General features: G+C 33.5%; 1 protein-coding gene across 1 annotated transcript in view; it reads left to right on the top strand.

Moving 5' to 3' along the window:
- Positions 1-4,339: 4,339 nt before the first annotated feature.
- Positions 4,340-22,911, top strand: part of LOC111512282 (uncharacterized) — a 38,388-nt gene continuing 19,816 nt past the window's right edge. The window contains exon 1 of the mRNA XM_074178449.1: positions 4,340-4,597. Within this exon, the coding sequence (XP_074034550.1) occupies positions 4,537-4,597 (61 nt within the window). The 5' untranslated portion in view covers positions 4,340-4,536. The remainder of the gene's footprint in view (positions 4,598-22,911) is intronic.

The following is a 22,911-nucleotide window of genomic DNA, read 5'->3' as shown; positions in this document are numbered from 1 at the left end:
TATCAACTTTCCGACTTCAGCCCCAAACGCTTGCATACTTTCAGATGGACCTTGAGTTCTCACCTTCAGTTTAGCTTGGTAGACTCGACCTCCAAAGTTGATACGACTGCTTTATAGTTTTACTGCTTTTCCACTGGAATATTTTACAGAATTTTCAAGAGACCTCATAAGTGCCAGTATAAGAGCTGTTCACTCCATTTTTCCACATATTATTTTCCGCAGCGGCCTCAAATTGTCCTTGTAAACCTTTTGTGTAACATAACCCCAAAGGAAAAAATCGAGTGAAGTAAGGTCAGGCGATCTTGGTGGCCATCCAATTAATGTACTCCCCCTTCCTATCCAACGATTAGGGTAATTTTGATTCAGCCAACTCTTCACAATTCCCGCATTATGTATGGAACAACCATCTAACTGAAAATATAAATTTCTTGTTTCTGCAAGGGGAAGTTCATCTATTGCGTCCGAAAATTCATTCCTTAAAAATTATAGGAAAATTGCGCCATTCATGTTGCCGTCGAAAAAGAATGGTCCAATTATCCTTTCATTCAGTATTCCACACCAAACGTTCACTTTTTCTGAATACTGCCTTTTACAGTTTATCACCCAGTTAGGATTTTCAGTGGCCCAATAGCGAATATTTTGTGATGAAACCACTCCATTTGTTGTGAAACTAGCTTCATCACTAAATAAAATTTTCTTTAAAAATTGCCTGTCATTAAGATACTCGCCCTGGGCCCATAAGCAAAATTCCAATCGTTTTTCTTGATCACCTAGTTCCAGAGTATGTAAAAACTTTGGTTTAAATGGCCTCAATTTATTTTTCTTCAGACATCGCCTAACATTCTCCCCAGGCTGATTTATAGTTTAAGTAACGCAACCGTACCGCTAACGCCCACCGTACCGTAAAAACATAAAGGTTCAGATTAATATGCTTTCATTTATAAATGCTTCTCCGCAAACGCAACAACGTATCCGTAACGTAAGAGATGGTCATGTTTCATCTCTTGCGGACTATTCCTTACGGACAACCAATCAGAGCACGAAATTTCTGTTTTCAACAATTGACAGTTTGCGTCATGTATCGATTTTGTGGTTAGTTTGTTTATTATTTAAAATATTTTACGGTTTTTGCTGTCGAGGATATTGTATTATTATAAACATGGGTAAATTTTAAAAATGTATGAAATATATCTTCTTTTCTAAATTAATATTTCTAGTAGATTATGATTTGTTAATACCATTGGTTCAGTCCTTCCCACACCTCTATGATAAATCCAATAGAAATTTTAAAAATAATTTGGTTAGAGACAACCTTACTGAAGGGTAATCTCTAGTGTTTCCTCTGGGGTAATTCTGTCAGAAATTGTTCGTTTCCCAATTTTTGGAACAATTTGTGCCAACAAACGTTAAAAAAATGGAACACTCATTTTTGTATATTTAAAAAATGGTTCTGGATCATTTTTCATTAGCAAAAATGTTGTTGTGTAGAATCCGCGAATTCTTCTGTCTACATTTAAAGGTTTTGTTTTAAATTTCCTAGATTTCCTTTTTTTTTGACCAGCGCACTTGTCAATAATAATAAACAGGTGGATAATAAAAGATAATTATTGACAAACATTTTGAAACTTTCAAAACAAATCTCTATGTATTTGACACACAACAGAATTTGAGAGTGAATGCGCATGCGGATGCTACTGTTTTGCGTTGCGGTGCGTCATCTATGAAACGATTATTTGCTTTTTTTGCGTTAATGATTACGTTACGGTACGTCTTACGTTGCGTTACTTGAACTATAAATCCAGCTTCTCCCTAGGTAAGTTTAAATCTAAGCTGGCATCCCTCAAACTACTATTTGGATTATTTCTGAAGTAATCTAATATAGTCTGGTTATTTTCGTTCCTTCTTCGTATATTGTTCTTTAAAATAACCACATATGTGGTTACTGCTCCAGTCCGATTGAAAACTTGGTTTATTTTATGTACCGTACAGAAATACTGTGGTACCGTGCTGTTACTTATGGCTGGACGATTTGGGTGTCTTTCATTGAATATTCTAGTTACTTCTCTTTCACTCCGGTAATCATCACCGGAAAGACGCATAATTTCGATTTTTTTTTGAATTGACAATTGAGCCATTATCTGTTTTTATTTTGAAACACAAATTATTCAGTTCACTAATGGTGCGTAACAAAATGACAATTTAACAAAATGACAATTCATGCGCAAATAAATAGATGAGAAACTGTAAGTCACAGCTAACTTGTTTATTTCATTAATGCATTCTGAATAACAGGCAGTTAAAATTGCAAATCTCATTTTTGCTATTCAACAAAAAGGAAGAAATCACAGCTGATGTTACCTACTGGAATGATAATAATTATTATCCATTGCATATTTTTTTCGTTATAATTTCTATTGGGAGTACATTAGACTTGTCTTATATTGTTGAAATGGTTTTCATGAAGATTAACCAGGAGTTCTCTCCTGATTGTACTTGTTTATGTATCCACTCCACTTCGAGAAATACCTATAGACTATTTTTACCATCATGATTTTCAGATGTTATAATTGTACGACATTGCAATAATCACCCCAATAATTTTTTCAATAATCAACAGTGGTGTAGTAAGAACGTTGTTAAAATTTCATTTTACAACATATTTTTCAAATTTCATTCCCTTATAACTTTTTTATTACTGAACAGATTTCGATGAAACTGTGACCAGTGATATTTCAAGACATCCTGAATCCAGTGGTGTATTCAGAATTTTCATAAAATTCCTGAACATGAATTGGTGGGTTGATTAAACGGCATATTTTTCAAATTTCATTCCTTTATAACTTTTTTATTGATTGACGCATTTCAACGTAATTTACATGTTACCCATTTGAAAATGTCACAAATCCAGTGGTGTAGTCAGAGTTTTTCTAAAAAAATCGCTAGTAATTTTTTTAGATTTTTGACCTTGAAAAATAAGATTAGTTGGCCCTGGAAATTGAGATTTATTCATGATATTTGGTGTCCTAATAGACTTTTTGAATATCTACCTAACAAAAAAAAACATTCCAATCGGTTGAGAAATGTAAGTTTTATAAGGGTGCTTCCATCTTAAATGGGTCACACTGTAGATTACTTTTTAAATTTCTTATTTGTTTCTTGAAATATTTTTTCAAATTCTTCCTGAATAAATTTCAGTAGCTGCTGCTTACTCACTTTTGAGTAAATTCCAATTCTTCAAGTAAATGAGGGTATATTTGATTGTATCTTTTTTTTCTCCTGGATAGTTACCCATAATTTAAGATCCTCCTGTGTGTACATTGTAAATGATACTCCTTGTTTTCACCATAAACGAGAAATTTTTTAGTCAATCATTCCACTTCATACACGAAATGTTACGTTTTCCCCATGAGTTCGATAATAATTGACCACACAGAACAATTAAACTCAAATTTAATTCACTTTAATTAAACTCAACTTTGTATTGTACGACAATACTCGTACAATACAAACATTCAACTGAAACTTCAAACAATACTCTACTCAATGGACAATGAGTACTGAATTTAAAAAATATAGAAACACTAATTTGTGGAGAAAATAAATTATTGTGATCTGAAGTGGAAAAGGAATAGTTAAATGGATTGAATGATAAGTTCAGGTCAATGACACGTCAGCTTCTAAACTGGCAGTAGTCGTCAAAATACTGCTTAATACCTTCAGTATTAGTATCGCTGGTGTCAAACCTTCCTTCTTCAAAATATTTATCACTCATCACCGGATCATTCGAATAAATTCATTTATCCATATGTAAATAACGAAAGAACTAGGGAAATAGACCTCAAGCCCCTCAGTGTCCTTTCGCGGCAAGAATTCTCATGGTTTTCCTCATTACGTAACTGTCGTGCTATAAGTATCAGTCCCATGCACGAACCTTATTACCCTTCCCAGAGTTACCAGAAATTCTGATTTGGTTTTGTTCTGTGTTGTTTGTGGATTTTCGCAATCCTCGCATGTTAATTTCACAGGTAAACAACAAATGGAGCATGGGCGTAACCCAGAATTTTCGATCGAATTAATAGTTGATAGTCATTAGAATTTTCTTAACATATTTTCCGCACGCTCCTGGATCCAGTCCAGAGGATTATGTAAACAATTCCCTCAGTCCCCTTGTCCACATTTTACTGTGAGAGAGATGGATATCCTGGTTGTCTACAAATATGTTGTGTTTATATACGGAGGGTATCTCTACTTATTTTTTATAACTCTGAGGTTGTCTAAAAAAACATTCTGGTATGGCACCGTACAGAAACAGAAGTACCACACCACAAGTGACAGAACAGAAGCAAATTGTTCTGTGGTTGTACAGTGGAATGAGTGATGAGTGATTCGTGAATTTTCTGATGTGATTGAATGTTAATGAATATTGTGAAGAGTAGGAAAGGGAAAAACAACATTTTTAAAAAACGTTCATGTGATGTATTTTTATTTTTTATTATCGTCGATAGTGAATAAGTGTAAAAATTTCTTTTTCTAATCATGACAACCGAGCAAAAATTTAACGCAGCTGTGAATGTAATAAGAAGTTTACCAAAAAATGGTGAGAACACTTATTGTTGCTCAATAATTAGTTGCAATCTGTTCTATACTTCCATTAGATTTGACAAATATATTCCTGCAATATTTTGCTGTATTATGATGATATACACTTTAGTATATTTCAAAGGTTAAACAATTACATATTCTTGAATTATTACTACATTTAATGCATCAATTTTTATCTTTATCTCATACATATTTTCATAAAGTGGTACATAGTTCAAGGACTAATTAATAATTTTGAATATATGTATTGCATGGCAATATTTGTTTCATGGTAGTAGATGCCTGGCTAACCATTGAAAATAAGTCCCTTCCTAATGATTGTTCCTTTTATGGCAAAAAGAAATAAAGGTGTAGGTTGTCACCTAGGGCATTTTCGATCTATCTACCCCTAGTCTGAATTGAATGTTTGTTACACCAAAATCAACTGAAGATCATTTTGTAGTTATGATATCCCATATTCATTGTTCATGATGACAACTTTGATTTCCTTGAAAATTGGTTTGTTTGTTTGTTTGAATACCATGGAGGTATTTTATTTCAATAATATCTTTCTAATCATTGTCTTCAGTCAAAGACATAGAAATTTACCAACCCATTTTTTCAGTGCCTGAAAATGTAAAGCAGCTATGCTGAATAATAATAATATTTATTTACCATTTGTGATACATAGCGTATATATGGTAGGTCAAAAATGATCAATAAAATAATAAAACTAACCCGTTTTACAGTACGTCACTTATGAATAAAAAAATTATAATTAATATTTACGTATACAAAGGTATACATATTCGCCAACTTATATATACAAATAAATTAATATAATTAATGAAAATATGGTAGTTTTGCTTGCTGTAGTCATATGTCAATATATAAAATAAAATGAAATCACCAGTCAGAACACTGAAACTGAAGCAAAAACAATAAGTGAAACATTACAGCAATTAAAAATTTTATTATTCCTTTGTGAGAGTGTCCTCTAAATATTTCTTATGGCTGTAGTAACATTTGTCCAGTAATAAGTTTTCAACTTTCTTACTGAACATAGTTTCAGAATTTAATCTTTTTTTATGAAAGTTGCAGTCTGTTATATGAAAATGGATGTCATTATATAATAAATTTTTTTGAAAATTGCCACTCTTATGCCAAGAGACCCTGAGAACAGTAACATGGCGAGTATCCTCACCGTGAATGCTCAAGTTTGTTATGCTCAAGTCATGGTTCCTGTAAACAAAAATGACACATATTATTTTATATATAAATATGAAAACTCTAGAAAATTCCTTTGCACATCTCCAACCCATTATGTTCAAACTGGTGTGGGAGTATATATTCGCAAAAATAAAAATTGTTTCAACTGTTTGAATAATAAGCTGAATTAAGTTTACTGCACACTTTTTGTATGTGACTATCCATCTAAAATAGTTCCAAGAAAATTTACTTCTTTTGATACTTCCATGTCATTCAAAGTGAATAAATTACAACAGAAATCACTCCTAACTAATGTTTTCATCAATCAGTTAGTAACATTGACACCAACTACTACAGTGATTGTAGTATCGTCAGCATACATAGTTATGTGATAATATGATATAAATTCAGGCAAGTCATTGATAAAAATTAAGAATAACAATGGACCCAGAACAAATCGTTGTGGAACACCTAGTTTCACATCAAAAGGAGCTGATGTAATTCCATAACAATTTCCATGTACGATTCTATCCAACACAACACATTATTGTGGTCCTCCCCTACCAATACATTTATTCGTAAAGCACATATTCAAAAACTGTCTTACACTGAATTTGAAATATGCTGGAGCTCCATCCAATTGAGACCACATCCGTTGCCTGATTTTTAGCGGCTCATTCTCCAGAAGCTCTAGCAGATAATCTTGTACACAATTGTAAAAATATTTGACCATTCAAGTTTCCATCAACAAGTACCTATGGTTCTATAACAAATATACCTATAATTCCTCCCCACACGTTAACAGATCATCTACATATTCTGGTTATCCAGAGTGCGGAAAAAATGAATATTTACATCACTATAATAATGGAAGTTGTGTCTGTTCACCAAGCCATTGTTATGAACAGTGGATTCACCAGAAAATGAAATGGAATCCAAAAAATGTTCATCCTCACTAAACTTATCCAGAACCCATAGACAAAAATTGATTCGTCGATGGAAGTCTATTTCATTTAATTCCTGGTGCATCTGAATATGGTACGGGTGAAATTCAAATTTTTTATTACCCTAGAAATGCTCAGTCAGTTGACTTGTATGAGAGTTTTCTATGATTGATCCCATAATAAGGAATTCATTTTCCTCGTTTCCAATGATAGGTTTTAGTCTTTTTGCCTTTTCATAAGCTACTTTTCCAGTCCTACGAAATTTATGTAGCAATCGTTAGAAAATCAACTTGTTTTGATGATTCCGGTCTGGATATTTTTGGGCATACACCCTCGAAGCCAAAAGACAATTCTCTAAACACTCGTCAATCGCTAAAATTATATCTATCCGCTCTTGAATGGAATAAGTTTTCATTTTCAACGATAATAATTCAGTAAATGTTTTGAATAATGTAAAACACAATAATTGTCAATAAGAATTCATTCAACAAGTTCAAGAAATGTCGTTTGTAATCTATCTTGATTCAAAGAATACATTGAAATAAGAACTATTTTTTGAAAAAGCCAATATCTGAAAAACTATTTAGGTTAGATATAGGGAACCCCAAAATGAAATGAAAGATAAATGCATTTTAATTCATCAGTTCGGACTTCCATTGTCTAATATAATATAAATTGATTTGAAATCCCTGAAAAAAATTAAACAGATTAACCGAAAATAACAATTTTATTAAACAAAAAACTGTAATTGCAACCACCTTAAACAAATGCATTTTATATTGTTCAGACCAAAAAATACAGGGTTACACCCTGTATAAGATAACAAAGTTATCTTTGTCCGAAATTATAAAAAAGTGACAATGATTTTCGAACATTCTGTATAATATTGAGAAACGGGTTTTATGAAAATCAATAGCCAAAACCTCTTTTATGCTTGGTCAGAATTCGAAGGGATGATTTCTATACATTTCAATGTTATTTAGTTTCCAATTGTGACTAGCATTTTCATTTAAAAATCAAAGTAACAAAACAATCAACAAAAGAGATCAAATCTCCTTGTTTTTCTTGTGATATGTGCCAAAATTTCATTTGTACAGAGTCTTCCGACCTAACAGCATCCCAATTGAAATGCATGCCACTACAAAAACGTACATTGAAATTCAATTGTAAAAAATGCAGGAACTATGAGTATGTTGAAAGTTTGCAATACATTATAAAAGATAAGGAAGAAATAATAAATAATAAGAATGAAATTATAAAAATGTTACAAGATAAACTTAACAACTACGAAACAGAACGTACCCATATCACAGTACCTACTTACTCCGAGGCTACACAACGAAGCTTCAACACATTTTCTACCACAACTCTGCAAAACGTTCCCCATATAATAATAAAACCTAAGACTACCCAAGATACGGAAAAAACGAAGGAGGAAATAATAAATAAAATCAATCCGTCTATTGTATATCAACGTCGGAAACGCAGGAACTCGTAAGTGACAATGTGATGATTTCAAAGGAGAGCCAAAAAACCGTACAGCTTCACATTCAAGACGTGTTGTATTAATTATCTCGTGAATTAGGATTACTTTTTGTTGGAAAAACGGAATGAGCAATTAATTTTCATAGTAGTTTTGACTTTTAGATAAATGAGGGTAGTTACGTGGTAATGCTTTTGCTGAAAATTCACTTACGAGTTAATGTCAATCTTGAAATATTTATATGAAACAACTTTAATACACTGAAGAATGTACTTGCAATATTTTCTTATAATTAAAATTAATATGAACATCCAACGTAATAACCAGTCACATGATGATCTACAAACACTTAGCCACCTGGTAACCTGATTTACCGTATAAATAAACACTTAAAATTGGGAAAATTTCTTAGAAAACGTGGTTACATGATGCTCAAGCAGTCACCAGGCGACCTGGTTCTACTGTAACATTGAAAGCCTAAAATCATAATTATTTTTTTAGGACTGCAGGTATACTAAAAGCAACTAAATATAAAATAGAATTATGAAGAGATCAAATCTATCACTTTTCTTACAATGTACTATTTCTCTTTCTTAGAATTGCTCTATTTTTCTTTGGTACTGTATGGTAAACAATCGTAAAATTCCCAACAGTCACGCGGAAGACAATTTTTTATTGCCTGGAGATGGTCGAATTTAGTTTTTGTTATTGGATTCCTGGAGCTGTATAGACGAGGAAACATGATAGATTCGAAGTCAACTTTACTCGGCCGGATTGGAATTTCCTGAAAATCTTCGCCAAAGTCGACTTTGTAGAAAATTTTTCCTTCTTTATACTGGAGTGCGCGAATATCGGTAACTAGGTAATTAGAGTCACTCGTCCTTGTAGGTCTAATAGATTTATACTTCATCAAACTTTTTTCTCCAAAGTTTTTGAAAAAGTCAAAGTTTCTATTTCTTGCTTCATATGGCTGTGCTCGTCTAGCCTCCTTGGTTATTTTCAAGTAATCACTAGGTAAGTAAATTTCTTTGTTTTTCAATCGTTTTTCTATCACACTGTGAACTGAGTCACACTCCATTTGAGTGTGTCCTTTCTCAAGAAATTTTTGAACAATTGATACTGTGAATTTGTCCGCTAGGTAGAGTAAAGCATTAGAAAGTATTGCATTTCTATTTTGGGCAGTGCATCCGTCCGAATATATGATGATAGGCAACTTGTCATTTTTCAGGAATTCCCCCTCTAGATACTCTAGCAAAAAAGAAGCATAGGTTGAAGCTTGGCCGTCTGCTTCAGTCTCGTTGAACCAGTAGCAAACAACTCTTTTTGTAGCTAAGTTATACAAAGTAAAATTGTGGCAGCACAGTTTCGTCTTATAATAAAGTGCGCTTGCAGGTATCTGTGGCGACAACTTCACTGCTTGAACATCCATGGTTATCACATGACATTCTCCTTTCAGTGCCTTCTCCTTGTCTTTTTCTTTTTCTAATCTTGCCAAATTTTTCTTCGAAATATGTTTGTCATAATTTTCTTTTTCGACATTGCCATTTTTATACATAAAACAAATGTCGCATTGATCTTTGCGAGGTTGGAACAGAGAAATCTTCATCTGGTTTGCCACATTCTTGAATAATTTTAGAGAAAGAACTTTATAGTTTTCATCCTCGCAACGTTTCTCGTAAATCTTGTACACGTCAACCCATGATTGAAATATTTGCTCCAAATACAATCTGTCTGTAGTCTTTCGACAATAGTGAGATGGCAATTTATTCAATTCGGTCAAAAACAATTTTAGAAAGTCTCTGTCTTTCTCAAAAATGTCCCTACGTTTTGGTCTTGAGGCCGCCTCTAACTCTGTACTGGAACTAATACCTTCTTCTGCCTTCATAGCCCAAGATCTTACAGACCATTCCCCTAAAGATAGTGTATTCAAATACATTGTCTTGCATACAGGCAAGACCACATTATTCACGATCAAGTTATAGTGTAATGTGATTGATCGCCTAGATTCTGACTCAATATGCCTTCTTCTCTCGCCTATTCTGACGGTATTTGCTACAAAAGTCCTGCGTTGATCCCAATTCATTTGCGACCAAAATTTTGAGAAGATTTTCTCTCTGTTTTGCTCAGAAACTTCCTGGCACTTTCTCCTAATCACTTTTTTGCAGTTACAACGAGGTTTAAGGCGCCTTTCTTCCCTAGGTGTATCGTGAAATGTGTTATTTTGGTTCTTAGGTTTCCTGAATCCCAAATAATTTTGTCCGCTCATTCGTAACTTCTTATTCATGTGTCTTTTGTTTTCTCCTTTGACTACTTTTCTTTTCTTATCTTTATTTCCTTCATCACTATGGTCACTGGTATCTTCATAACTACTATTATCAGAATCTTCTTGCGGCTGGTACTGTTCAGTGCTTTTTATCGTTTCGTTATTGTTTATTTCTTCTGCAGTTTCAAGTGTTTTATAATCAACATGTGGTTTTTCAACTAATGCGCTAATATCTTCAACAGTTTCTTGAGATTGAAAAATCATAGCAATATTCAAATCAAGATTGTTTTGTGTAACTTGGAATGGAATATCATTAGGCGGATCTTCGTTACTCGTACTAATTAGGTCTACTTCGCTGCTGTCGTTCACGTTAGGTTGATTCAAACATTCATAATATATAGAAGTATTGTCTTCAAAAATAATTTCGGCGTTGTTTATCAGATGCTCCACATCCTCAGGGCTTAGTGCATCTTCTAAAATATTGATTTGAGTTGGTCTCAAGAGCTCGGGAGTCGATGTTGTTTTCTCACTGCGTTCGTTTTCCTCATCCTCCGCCTTTCTTCTGGCCAACTCAACAAGTTTTCTCGTCCGGTTCAGCATGACCCTTGTATACTAGAAAATCCCCCGCAAAATCCTCTAGTTTCAGCCTGAAATAAAATATGTATTCAATATTACAAAACATAGCATTGTATAATATTAAATACGACGAATAATCAACTACTCAACCTACCAATAAAATAAAAAAATGTCATTTAATTCTGTTGTTGAACAGTTAAAAGGTATTGAAAATTCAAGCAACCTAAGACAGGACCTCGTATCTTCAACCTGAAATTGTAATAATATATTTTAGCCGACACTGAAGGAAAATAATAACAAAATTTTTAAATAAACTTTTCTTACTTACTTTTGATATAACTGAAAGTGTAAAGTTATAATATGTCAACAAAATCAACTCGTAAAAGCAATATTTCATGCACACCACTATCACGTTGCACCCTTACGCACGTTGGAATACAATTTACGAGGTATTGCATAGACAAAATAGCGCGAAAATATTACGAGGTAATGTTTTCTTCATTTTCAGCCGTTCTAGAATCTTATCAGCTTCCATCTTTGATTGACAGATGCCGCTACTTATTCTAAAGACAAAACATAAAATAACTCATTTTTGAGAATTTTGTCAGTTACGAGGTCCTGCGTTTCCGCCGTCGATATGTAAATTCTTGTTAAGAAATACGTAATACTTTATTACAAAAATGCATATGACAAAAGTGATAACAGAATGACAGACTTCACTGTCTACACACATCGGTAAAATATGACCTATACAGTGTGAAATATAAATGAACATATACAACATATATCTTCCCCTTTATTTAGAGGTTTAATCTTTGCACAGGTTTTCTCACTCGCGTACCTCTCCTTACTGCTTGATTGCTCTTCTCAGTATTTGATGTGTTCGTTTGTTGATCTTTATTGCCATCCGAATTTTCTATAGATGAATAGTCAGAAATTGATGCTTCATTCTCCGGTAGTGAAATAGAAATCCCTTCCTGTTGTTCATTGTCCATTTCCGTTGTTTCCTGATTGGAGCTTTGAGTGGTAGATATGTTAATGTCTTCATTGGGTGATATATTTCCATAAGAGCAACATCGGATATTTCTGTAATTATTCGACCAATCTACCTCCGTTGGCGCTATTTGATCCAAATGTTGTCGCCACAACTTACCATCAACCTCGATGTAATAATGCAGTGAACCTTCTCTTTTAACAATTTTTCCGAATTTCCATTTCGAGCTTTTATCATAATTCAGAACTCGAACTCGTTGACCAGGGATGAAATACTTCATTTGAGGTCGAATTAAATTTTTGTTGTCTTCATTTTCAATGTATCTGAGTAAATCAATTTTTGTACGAATTTCTCTTTGTAAAAAAAGCATGGCAGGTGACATTTCCGTAGTTGAATTTGGTATTTTTCTATATTGCATTAAAAAGTTGGCCAATTTACAATCCAAATTGTCTCGGTTAGATGTCAATTTCCTCAGTGCATTTTTCATTGTTTGGACGTATCTTTCAACCTGGCCGTTTGTTTCCGGATGATATGGTGCTGAGTACTTGTGCAGGATACCATTACTTTTCAAAAACAGTTCAAACTCTTGAGATCTAAATGTTGGACCATTGTCGCTAACTAAAATGACTGGTAGACCATAACGGGCAAAAAGATTACGTAAAATGGAAATTGTTCCTGAAGCTACCATAGAAGTCATGGAAATGATCTCTGGCCATTTAGAAAATGCATCTATTACTAGTAGGAAATATTTACCCATGAAAGGACCAGCAAAGTCAATGTGTATTCGTTGCCAGGGAGAGCTTGGGTATTCCCCACAGTGAGGTGGTACCTTCATCGGTTTATTTTGAGCACTTTGACATGGTATGCAACTTTTGACTAATTGCTCAATATCGGAGTCAATTTTTGGCCACCAGACGTAAGATCTGGCTAGCGCTTTCATTTTCACTATACCTGTATGAGCTTCATGTAGTTCTTCCAGGATTTTTCTCCGTAGTGTGGTCGGAATAACCACCCTTGAACCTTTTAAAATAACTCCATGTGTAAGTGAAAATTCCAAATCATTACCAACGTATCCAATTTCTGTGATTCTCTTTCCTTCAAGTAAACTTTTGTAGATATTCATTAGAATAGAATCCGCTTGCGTTTCTTTGGCAATTTCAGTATGCATTACTGTTAGAACTAACAACTGTTGTAATTGGTAATGTGCTACTGTATCAATTGAAGTATGTGTTGTGTTTGCGGTTTCTGGTAATCTAGATAACGCGTCTGCATTCGCATGCTTTTCTGTGGATCTGTATGAAATTTCGTAATCAAAGCCTTGTAAGAATTGAGCCTGTAGTGCCCTACAATTTCCTTCAAATGGAGTATGCTAGGTGTTGCTAGGAGATGTGTTTGTTTAGATGATTTTGTTTGGAAAATAAAATAAGGAATTAATAAAAACTTCAATCAAAAACGTTTTTTAAAAGTAGTTTAAAAACTACAATTGGTGACCCCGAGAAGTGAATAGTTCGATATTTCAATGTCAATCCTGGTGGAACTGTTCCTGACATGAAAATAATGCTGGAGGCTGAAATTCTTAAGGAGTATCCTGGAATGATAAATTCCCAAGATTTTGATTTCACAGAACTTCTTTGCAAAATCAGTTATCAGGAAAAATCTAAGGAATCTCAAGCAGAAGGTAGTGTTATTGAAAAGGTGAACAAGCTAGAGATTCTTTGTAATAAGCTGATTGAAAATCTCGAAAATAATAATAGGAGAATGGAAGGCATAGAAAAACTTATTCAACAAATGAGTAGAGAGTCTACACCTATACTTAATCCAGCAGTTACTACGCCTTCAATTTCCACAGAAAAAGATCGTTGTTCTATCAAACTAGTCCAGACTACAGCATGGAGCCAGAAACTGAATTCAATCGTGCAAAATCTGTCACTTTACCATCCTTCTGGAAGACTGAACCCGAACTGTGGTTCAATACCGTAGAAACAATTTTTAACCTAAATAGCATACATTCCAATAATATCAAATTTGGAAAGATACTGACAGTTTTAGATTGCAGTATTGTTAAAGAAAATTCAAATCTTTTTTCAATACAGCACAAAAATTCTTCAGATTCATATGAATTACTGAAAAGTCAACTCATTAGAATGTATCAAATATCAGACGAAGAAAAAATGACGAAGTTATTCAGTGAGTGTCAACTTGGAGACAGAAAACCTAGTCAGCTCTATCGGCAAATGAAGGATCTTGCCTCAGGACAAATGACTCCAAATTTCATCTTATTATCTTGGCTGAAGAAACTTCCAAACACAGTGGAACAACTTATCCGGGCATTTTATGAGAAACTTCCTGAGGAAGAACTTATAACTATGGCCGATGGAATGATGAAAGGAATTGGAAATACGGACGTTTGTTCTATTCAAACTGGTCAAAAAGAAAATCGCTTAGAAAATAAAATTGAGCAACTTATTCAAAAACTTGATGAATCTCGTAACAGAAGACGCAGCCCAGTTTTTGAAGGAGAATGGTCTAGATCAAGATCAAGATTCAGATCAAAATCAAGGACTAAATCAAAATTCCAAGATTCAAACTCTAACGATGAACTATGTTATTACCACAGACTCTTCAAAAATTCAGCTAGAAAATGTATCCAACCTTGTACTTTCGTCAAAATATCTTCGGAAAACCTATAGGCCAATCGTTAATGACGACTAGCGAAAATGGCCCGAATGAAAGTCGTCTCATAATTTTCGATCCTGAGTCCAAGATAAAATATTTAATTGACACAGGTGCTGAAATATCATTAATACCAAAGTTAGATCACCATCTACCAGTCTTAAATAAAACACTATATGCTGCTAATGGATCTAAAATAAAAACTTATGGAGAAATACTACTGACATTAACGTTAGGATTGAAAAGACAATTCAACTGGAAGTTTATCATAGCAGATGTTGATAGAGCCATAATTGGAGCAGATTTTTTGAAGAATTTTGGATTAACAGTTAATTTATCAAATGGAATTTTGGTTGATACTAAAACAAATTTAATGAGCAATGGTGAAATATTACTTGTTGATAAATGTTTCAGTATTAAAACAATAAACACTAATTGCCCTTATCGCAGACTTTTAATTGATTTTCCTAATTTGACAAGTAAATGTCTAAATGAATCGAAAGAAAAAACAAATATTGTACATCAAATAATAACCAAAGGACAACCCACACACTTCAAAGTTCGCAGACTTAATCCCCAAAAACTGGATGCTGCTAAGAAAGAATTCAAATATTTGATGGAACAGGGAATAATTCGGCCTTCTAAAAGCCCATGGGCCAGTCCTTTACACATGGTACGAAAATCAAATGGAGACTGGAGACCATGTGGGGATTACAGGTCATTGAATTCTAAAACTGTCCCAGATAGGTATCCCATACCAAATATTAAAGACTTCACCTTTCATTTGGAGGACAAAAAGATATTTTCAAAAATTGACTTAGTCAAGGCCTTTCACCAAATTCCGATGGCTCCAGAGGATATCGAGAAAACTGCCATAATTACACCCTTTGGACTTTATGAATATCTCTTTATGCCGTTTGGGCTAAAAAATGCAGCGCAGACGTGCCAAAGATATGTCCATCAAATAACAAAAGATTTTTATTTTTGCTTCCCCTATTTGGATGACTTCTTAATTGCTTCAGTGGATGAAAATGAGCACAAAGCACATCTGAATCTTTTGTTTGAAAGATTACAAAATCATGGAATTACCATTAATGTGGATAAAAGTGAATTTGGCAAGGAAGCTATAGAGTTTTTAGGATACTTAGTCACAAAAGATGGAATAAAACCAACTGATAAAAAAATTCAAGGAATTATAGAATATAAAAAGCCAGAAGATATCAATGGACTGAGACGATTTCTTGGTATGGTCAATTTTTACCGAACATCTATACCCAAATCAGCTGAAATTCAAGCACCCCTTAATGAATTCCTGAAAGGAAATCCAAAGAAAAATGACAAACTCTGTTGGACCATGTCACAAGAGAAAGCTTTCTTGAAAATGAAAGAGGCAATAACTAACGCAGCTTTATTAGTCCACCCATCGATGACTAGTCCATTAGCCTTGATGGTTGATGCTTCAAATGAATCCATTGGAGCAGCAGTTAATCAATTCGAAGAAAATATTTGGAAACCTCTGGGATTCTTTTCTCAGAAACTCAAAAGTTCTCAGACCAAATACAGTACTTATGACCGGGAATTACTGGCTATTTACGAAGCTATCAAATATTTTCAATATATTTTAGAAGGTCGAGAATTTGTCATTTATACTGATCACAAACCAATCACTTTTGCCTTCGAAAAAAATAGCGAAACTTTGTCACCAAGACAAATTCGTTATTTAGATTATATAAGCCAGTTTTCAACAGATATTCGGTATATTTCTGGGAGTCAAAACATAGTAGCTGATGCCTTATCAAGGATTTCTACTATCAGTTTAGAGAACACAATCGATTATGGAATATGGGAAAAAGAACAAGCAAATGATGCCCAACTACAAGATTTGCTAGAAGGAAATACTTCATTAGTGTTGAAGAAAATGGAAATTCCTGGTACTAATTTCAACATAATTTGTGATATTTCAACCAATAATATCAGACCATATGTTCCTGAACCTTTCAGAAGAGAGATATTTGATAAAATTCACAATTTGTCACATCCAGGTATCAAAGCCTCGCTGAGACTGATGAAGAATAAATTTGTTTGGCAAAATATGAACAAACAAATAAAAAAATGGGTTCAGTGTTGCATATCATGTCAGAAATCTAAGGTAACCAAACATATTGTGAGCCCAACCGGGTATTTTGCAATACCTGATGCCAGATTTGAACATGTAAATATTGATTTAGTTGGACCACTACCCCCATCTAATGGATTCTCTTACTGCCTCACCTGTATTGATAGATATTCAAGATGGGTTGAAGCTTTTCCAATTCGAGACATATCAGCAGAAACAGTTGCCAAAGCATTTTATGACGGCTGGATCACTCGTTTTGGTATTTCTTTCAGAGTAACATCAGATCAAGGAAGACAATTTGAAAGTGCACTTTTCAAGGAGTTTTCAAAGATCATGGGTTTTCAACATATACATACTACACCTTACCATCCAAGTTCAAATGGAATGATAGAAAGGTTTCACAGATCAATGAAATCTGCACTAAAATGCCACCCTATTGAAAAATGGTCCGAATATATCCCCACTGTTCTATATGGTATTAGAGTTTCTCCAAAAGAAGATTTAAATGGTTTAAGTAGTGCTGAAATATTGTATGGTTCTACATTACGTGTTCCAGGAGATTTTGTGTTAACCAATGGAAAAGAAAAGAAATTATCGCATATAGAATTTTTGAAAACTTTACAAGAAACCATGAGAAACATAAAAATCAGCAATCAGTCCAGTCATCATGGAGAGAAAAAAATGTTTGTACATAAGGAATTGCGAAACACCTCTCATGTTTTTCTAAGAACAGATTGTGTTAAGAAACCATTGCAAACTCCTTATTCTGGTCCCTACAAGGTTTTAGAAAGAACCGAAAAATATTTTACACTTTCAGTTGATGGAAAAAGAAAGAATATTTCGATTGATAGGTTGAAGCCAGCTTTTATAGAATCATCAAATGAAAATTTACCTGAAAATGCAAAATTTCCAAATACACCAAATGGAATTCTCAAGAAGAAATCAGAAAATCAAAATGAAAATCCAGAAAAATCAAATTATGTAACCCGCTTTGGAAGAAGAGTTCATTTTCGCGTTTAATATTTTTTTTTAAGGGGGGGTGTAATGTAGTGCCCTACAATTTCCTTCAAATGGAGTATGCTAGGTGTTGCTAGGAGATGTGTTTGTTTAGATGATTTTGTTTGGAAAATAAAATAAGGAATTAATAAAAACTTCAATCAAAAACGTTTTTTAAAAGTAGTTTAAAAACTACAAGCCTAATGAAGCATTCTAGTAGCCACCATACTAGGAAGATGTTTCTCTGGGTGAAAAATGGACACTAATGGTTTGTGGTCTGTGATCAGTCGGAATTTTCTCCCATAACAGTAACGGAAAAATTTATTGCAAGCCCAAAATATCGAAGTAGCTTCCTTGTCTATTTGGCTATAGTTTTTCTCTGATTTACTGAGAGACCTGGAAGCGTAAGCAATCGGTCTTTCAGTGCCATCCGGCATTATATGGGAAAGAACTGCTCCAAGCGCATAGGGACTTGCATCTGTAGCCAGTACTAATGGTAACTTAGAATCATATGGACAGAGAATTTCACTTGATGTAATTTCCCGTTTCATAAGATCAAAAGCATTTTGACATTGTTCTGTCCATTGAAAAGTAACATTTTTCTGGAGTAAATTATACAGTGGAGATAGTTTCGTCGCTAGATTCTTGAGAAATCTACTATAGTAATTTACTAGTCCCAGCCAACTCTTCAGCTCAGATGTGTTTGTTGGAATTCTTGCATTGACTACTGCCTTGATCTTCTCTGGAGTCTTTTCTAAACCTTTGTCAGATACAGTATGTCCCAGATAAGTAATTTTGGACTCGAAAAATTTACATTTATTTTCTCTAACTCTTAGGCCAACATCTTGCAAACGTTTCAGAACTTTTTTTAATGTCTGAAGATGGTCATGGAAACTTGATCCTTGTATTTTGATATCATCCAGAAATACGCATACCCCCGGTATATCGAATAAGGTTCTTGTAATGTAACGTTGCCAAATTGCTGGTGCCACCTTGGTTACAAACATAAGACGGTTAACAATATAATCTCCTTTCGTTGTGGTTACAGCTTGGATTTTGGCGCTATTATCATCCATAGGCATATGAAGGTAAGCTTCTCTGATATCGAGAGTTGTGAAAAGGTTACCACCAATCATACTTGTAGCAAATATATCTTCCACATTAGGCATTAAATATCGATCATCTTTGAGAATTTTATCAATTGTAACCTTATAATCGGTACACAATCGAATAGTACCATCTTTCTTAACAATTGGAACTATTGGCGTACCCCATTCGCTATATTCAATTTTTGTCAAAATTCCTATTTCTTCCAGGCGGTCTATCTCGTCTTCTACCTTCTTCTGCATTGCATATGGAACTTTTCTTGCAGAACAGTAAATTGGTACAGAGTTGTCCTGAAGAAATAATTTGGCTTCATAATTATTTATTTTACCAATTCCAGTTTCAAAAACTGCACTAAATTCTTTTCGTAATTCATTCAAAATTTGGGATTTCGAATTTTCTGACCAATATATACCGTCCTGTACCTAATGAATTTCAGTTGGAATAATTTTTATATCTTTAGCCATTCACGACCAAAAATAGGTTCTACCTCACTAGGTAATATATATAGGTTAGCCAATACTTTTTGTTCGCAATAAATGACTTCAAAAGTTGAGTATCCAATTGGTTTTTTTATTTCTCTTGTGTAAGTCTTCAAAGGAAGTTCACTTGTGTGAATCTGTTTATTGGGAAAAAGCTCCTTAAACATATCATAAGATATAGAAGAAACTGCTGCTCCGGTATCGTATTCCATTTCTACATGTTTATCATCTAATTGAACATCAAGGAGAAATTTATCCGGTTTTTGCTTAGATTCTGGTAACACAGAGTCTATGATATTGTTGATGTAATAGAATTCATCATCAGAATCATTTTCCACAATAACCTCACTAGAACTTGGTTGAGTTACTGGATGTATCTGATTCTGATTATTGGATTTCACAAATTTCTTGGTAGGTTTGACACTTGGATGATTTGTCATTGGTTTTCCATTTCTACAAACTGCATCTAAATGTCTAACTCGACCACACCTTCCACAATGTGAACGAACGTGTTTACAGACATTTGCTAAATGCGATTCATCACCACATCGAAAACAAAAACGCTTGAACGGATTCGGAGATGACCTTTTGAAGTTTTTACTGAATTTCAGTTGATTTTGAGATATTGACATCGAAGATGATTGCAATGCTTGAATTTCTTTCGAATCTTTGTGAGCCGATTCCATTGCTAGTGCTGTTTGAACACAATCCGAAAAAGTATTGTTGGGTTTTTTCAGCTGAATTAGTTTTTCCAACCAACTGGAGTTTTTCAGTCCACTAATAAATTGCTGCCGTAGATGTTTATCAGCGGTGGACGCATTACAAGAAAGACATCGAAAGTCACAATTTCTTGATAGTTTCTTCAGATCTGCTACAAAATCGGAAATGCTTTCACCTTCTTGTTGTATTCTTCTTGTGAAACGATTTTCTTCCGCGATTACGCTGGGTTTGGGATGGAGATGTTCTTTAATTAGAATTTGGAGAGAATCATATGATTTGGTTTTCGGATCGTCAGGACTAGTCAAATTGTATAGAAGTTGTAATGTTTTTGTACTCATGGAATGTATCAACCATTCTTTCTTCTTATTGTCAATCTCTGCCAAGGTACCCGTGAAATTCTTCATATTGAAAAAATTCTCTAGTCTCTTGATGAAAATGCCCACGTTTCCGTTTCTTCGCAAAAAGGTTCTAAAGGAATAACTTCTGGGGAACAGGATTTTTGTGAACATTGTAATGATTCCGTAAGAGTCTTAATCAGGATACTGAATTGTTCAGAATCCATTTTATTTTATCCCGTCCTCGTCGCCACTATTGTATATGTAAATTCTTGTTAAGAAATACGTAATATTTTATTACAAAAATGCATATGACAAAAGTGATAACAGAATGACAGACTTCACTGTCTACACACATCGGTAAAATATGACCTATACAGTGTGAAATATAAATGAACATATACAACACCATCCAATTTAAAAATTGGCATTAGAAGTATGAAATCAATGACATTTGCCTCAATTGTTATCAAATGCAAAAACAAGATAGAATCTGAAATTATGGAGAAAGAAGTTAAAAATAAAATAGAGAATAGATATAATATTGAAACATCAAAAATGAATAAACCAAGGGTTAAAATATCCATGTTTCAACAAAATCTATCGAAAGAAGAAATTGAAACCTCAATTTTACAACAAAACGAAGCCCTAGACGAAATCAAGATAACATTTATTAAAAAAGTAGAGATAACCAGTCAACAATCTTTGGAGAATGCTCACCTTCATCTTTTAGACAACTAATGCGACTGAAAAAGGTATTCAGTCTTTGAAGATCATACAGTTCTTACAGTTTCCAGTGTCAAGAATTCTATCATAAAAAACAAAATTGCCCTAATAAACTGATCTGTCCTTTATGTAATGAAGAGCATGAACAAAAATACTGTCCAAAAATAAAAAAAAATACCAATTGTATAAAATCTAATGATAAGTACAAACTGTAAAATAATGTTGATCATCATTAGACAGACATTAATTGTCCAACTCTACAGTTCCATATCAACCTGACAAAAAGTAAAATTGACTACAGTAGTTAATGGTACTAGTGGATCAAGATACTATCTTAGAAAATTTGAGATTACTAGAAAAAGACCATCTGGGGGAATATGTAGAACCTGAAAATTTTATATTGTCAAAACATAAAATGCTCAACAAACATTACACACTTCAATATTCGAAGTATGTGTGATTGATGACTTGTTTATGGTAACTCATGATCACTTAAGTCTTTTTATTCATTTCATTTAAGTAATATTCGAAGTGCTAACAAAAACTTTGATGAATTCCTGGCACTCATTGAAACATATAATTTAACTTGTGACGTTTTTGTTTTAAGTCAATGCTTTAGAAATGTATCTTTAAGTAACCTCAATATACCAGGTTATACAACAATACATAATGATGGTGATTTTAATAGAAACGATGATGATGTCCTACTCAGTAGGACATATTGTAAAATAATAGAAAGGTTAATTGTAAAATTAATTTAGGGTGGTACACTTGTATGGGTGGTATTACTGATTACCTACCTGTATGATGTACCTGTATAGCATAAATAGCTTTAATTTTGAGTAGTTTCTAGTTTCATCTTCCTCTTAAAGAGGATCACTTGGTGATCGAAACACGTGTCGAGGTGTAAAAATAATGATTTGGTGTTGGGAAAAAACTCCAGTAATATTCATTACTACACCAAAGGTTCCAAACAGTACATCATAAGAAACGATGGTGTTTTGATTTTGATCAAATCAAACTTTAACTACAATATTTCCAATCACAAATTGACTATATATGGTGTCTCACTAAGTATCATAAATGTAACAATTGATAATGTAGAATAATTGCCCTATACAGGCCTAACCCAACTATCCTAGTCTCGTTTATCGATGAAATTGATTTATATCTGAACAAAATCCAGACCAACAAAATGGTTGTTATTATTGGTGACATCAATATTAATTTATTAAATGAAAAATATATTCATTTAAATACATATCTTTACTAGCTAAATATGGATTTGTGCCATACATACTGAATCCTACAAGAATTACTCCTGAAACTAAATCATGCATTGATCACATTTTCCTTAAAAAACCTAACAAAAACAAAAAATTAATTTATAATTCATATATTCTTACTTTACAACAAAAATCGACTTTAAAAAATTAGGGAACCTATTACGAAATAAGACCTGGGATGTAGTATTAAGTCAAAGGAACCCTCAACTTGGAACTGATCTCTTCGTAAACACATTTAATAACGCTATATAAATTCTCTACTCTGTTTGAAAGTAAAAGCAAAAGTTATATCATACGCTGATGATACGGTTGTTATTTTCAACAAAAATAATGTATTGTCTTTCATTAAACGCTAGTAAAACCCACTATCTTGCTTTCTCTATAACATCAGAACTCTAATATTGAAGTTCCAGGTGTGAGGGA

Source organism: Leptinotarsa decemlineata, unplaced genomic scaffold, assembly GCF_025532065.1.
Source record: "Leptinotarsa decemlineata unplaced genomic scaffold, Ldec_3_MD MMD2_tig00003798_RagTag_RagTag, whole genome shotgun sequence".
In the NCBI taxonomy this organism is placed as follows: Eukaryota; Metazoa; Arthropoda; class Insecta; order Coleoptera; family Chrysomelidae; genus Leptinotarsa; species Leptinotarsa decemlineata.
Note: the sequence above shows the minus strand (reverse complement) of the source record. Positions and strands in the feature narration are given on the sequence as shown.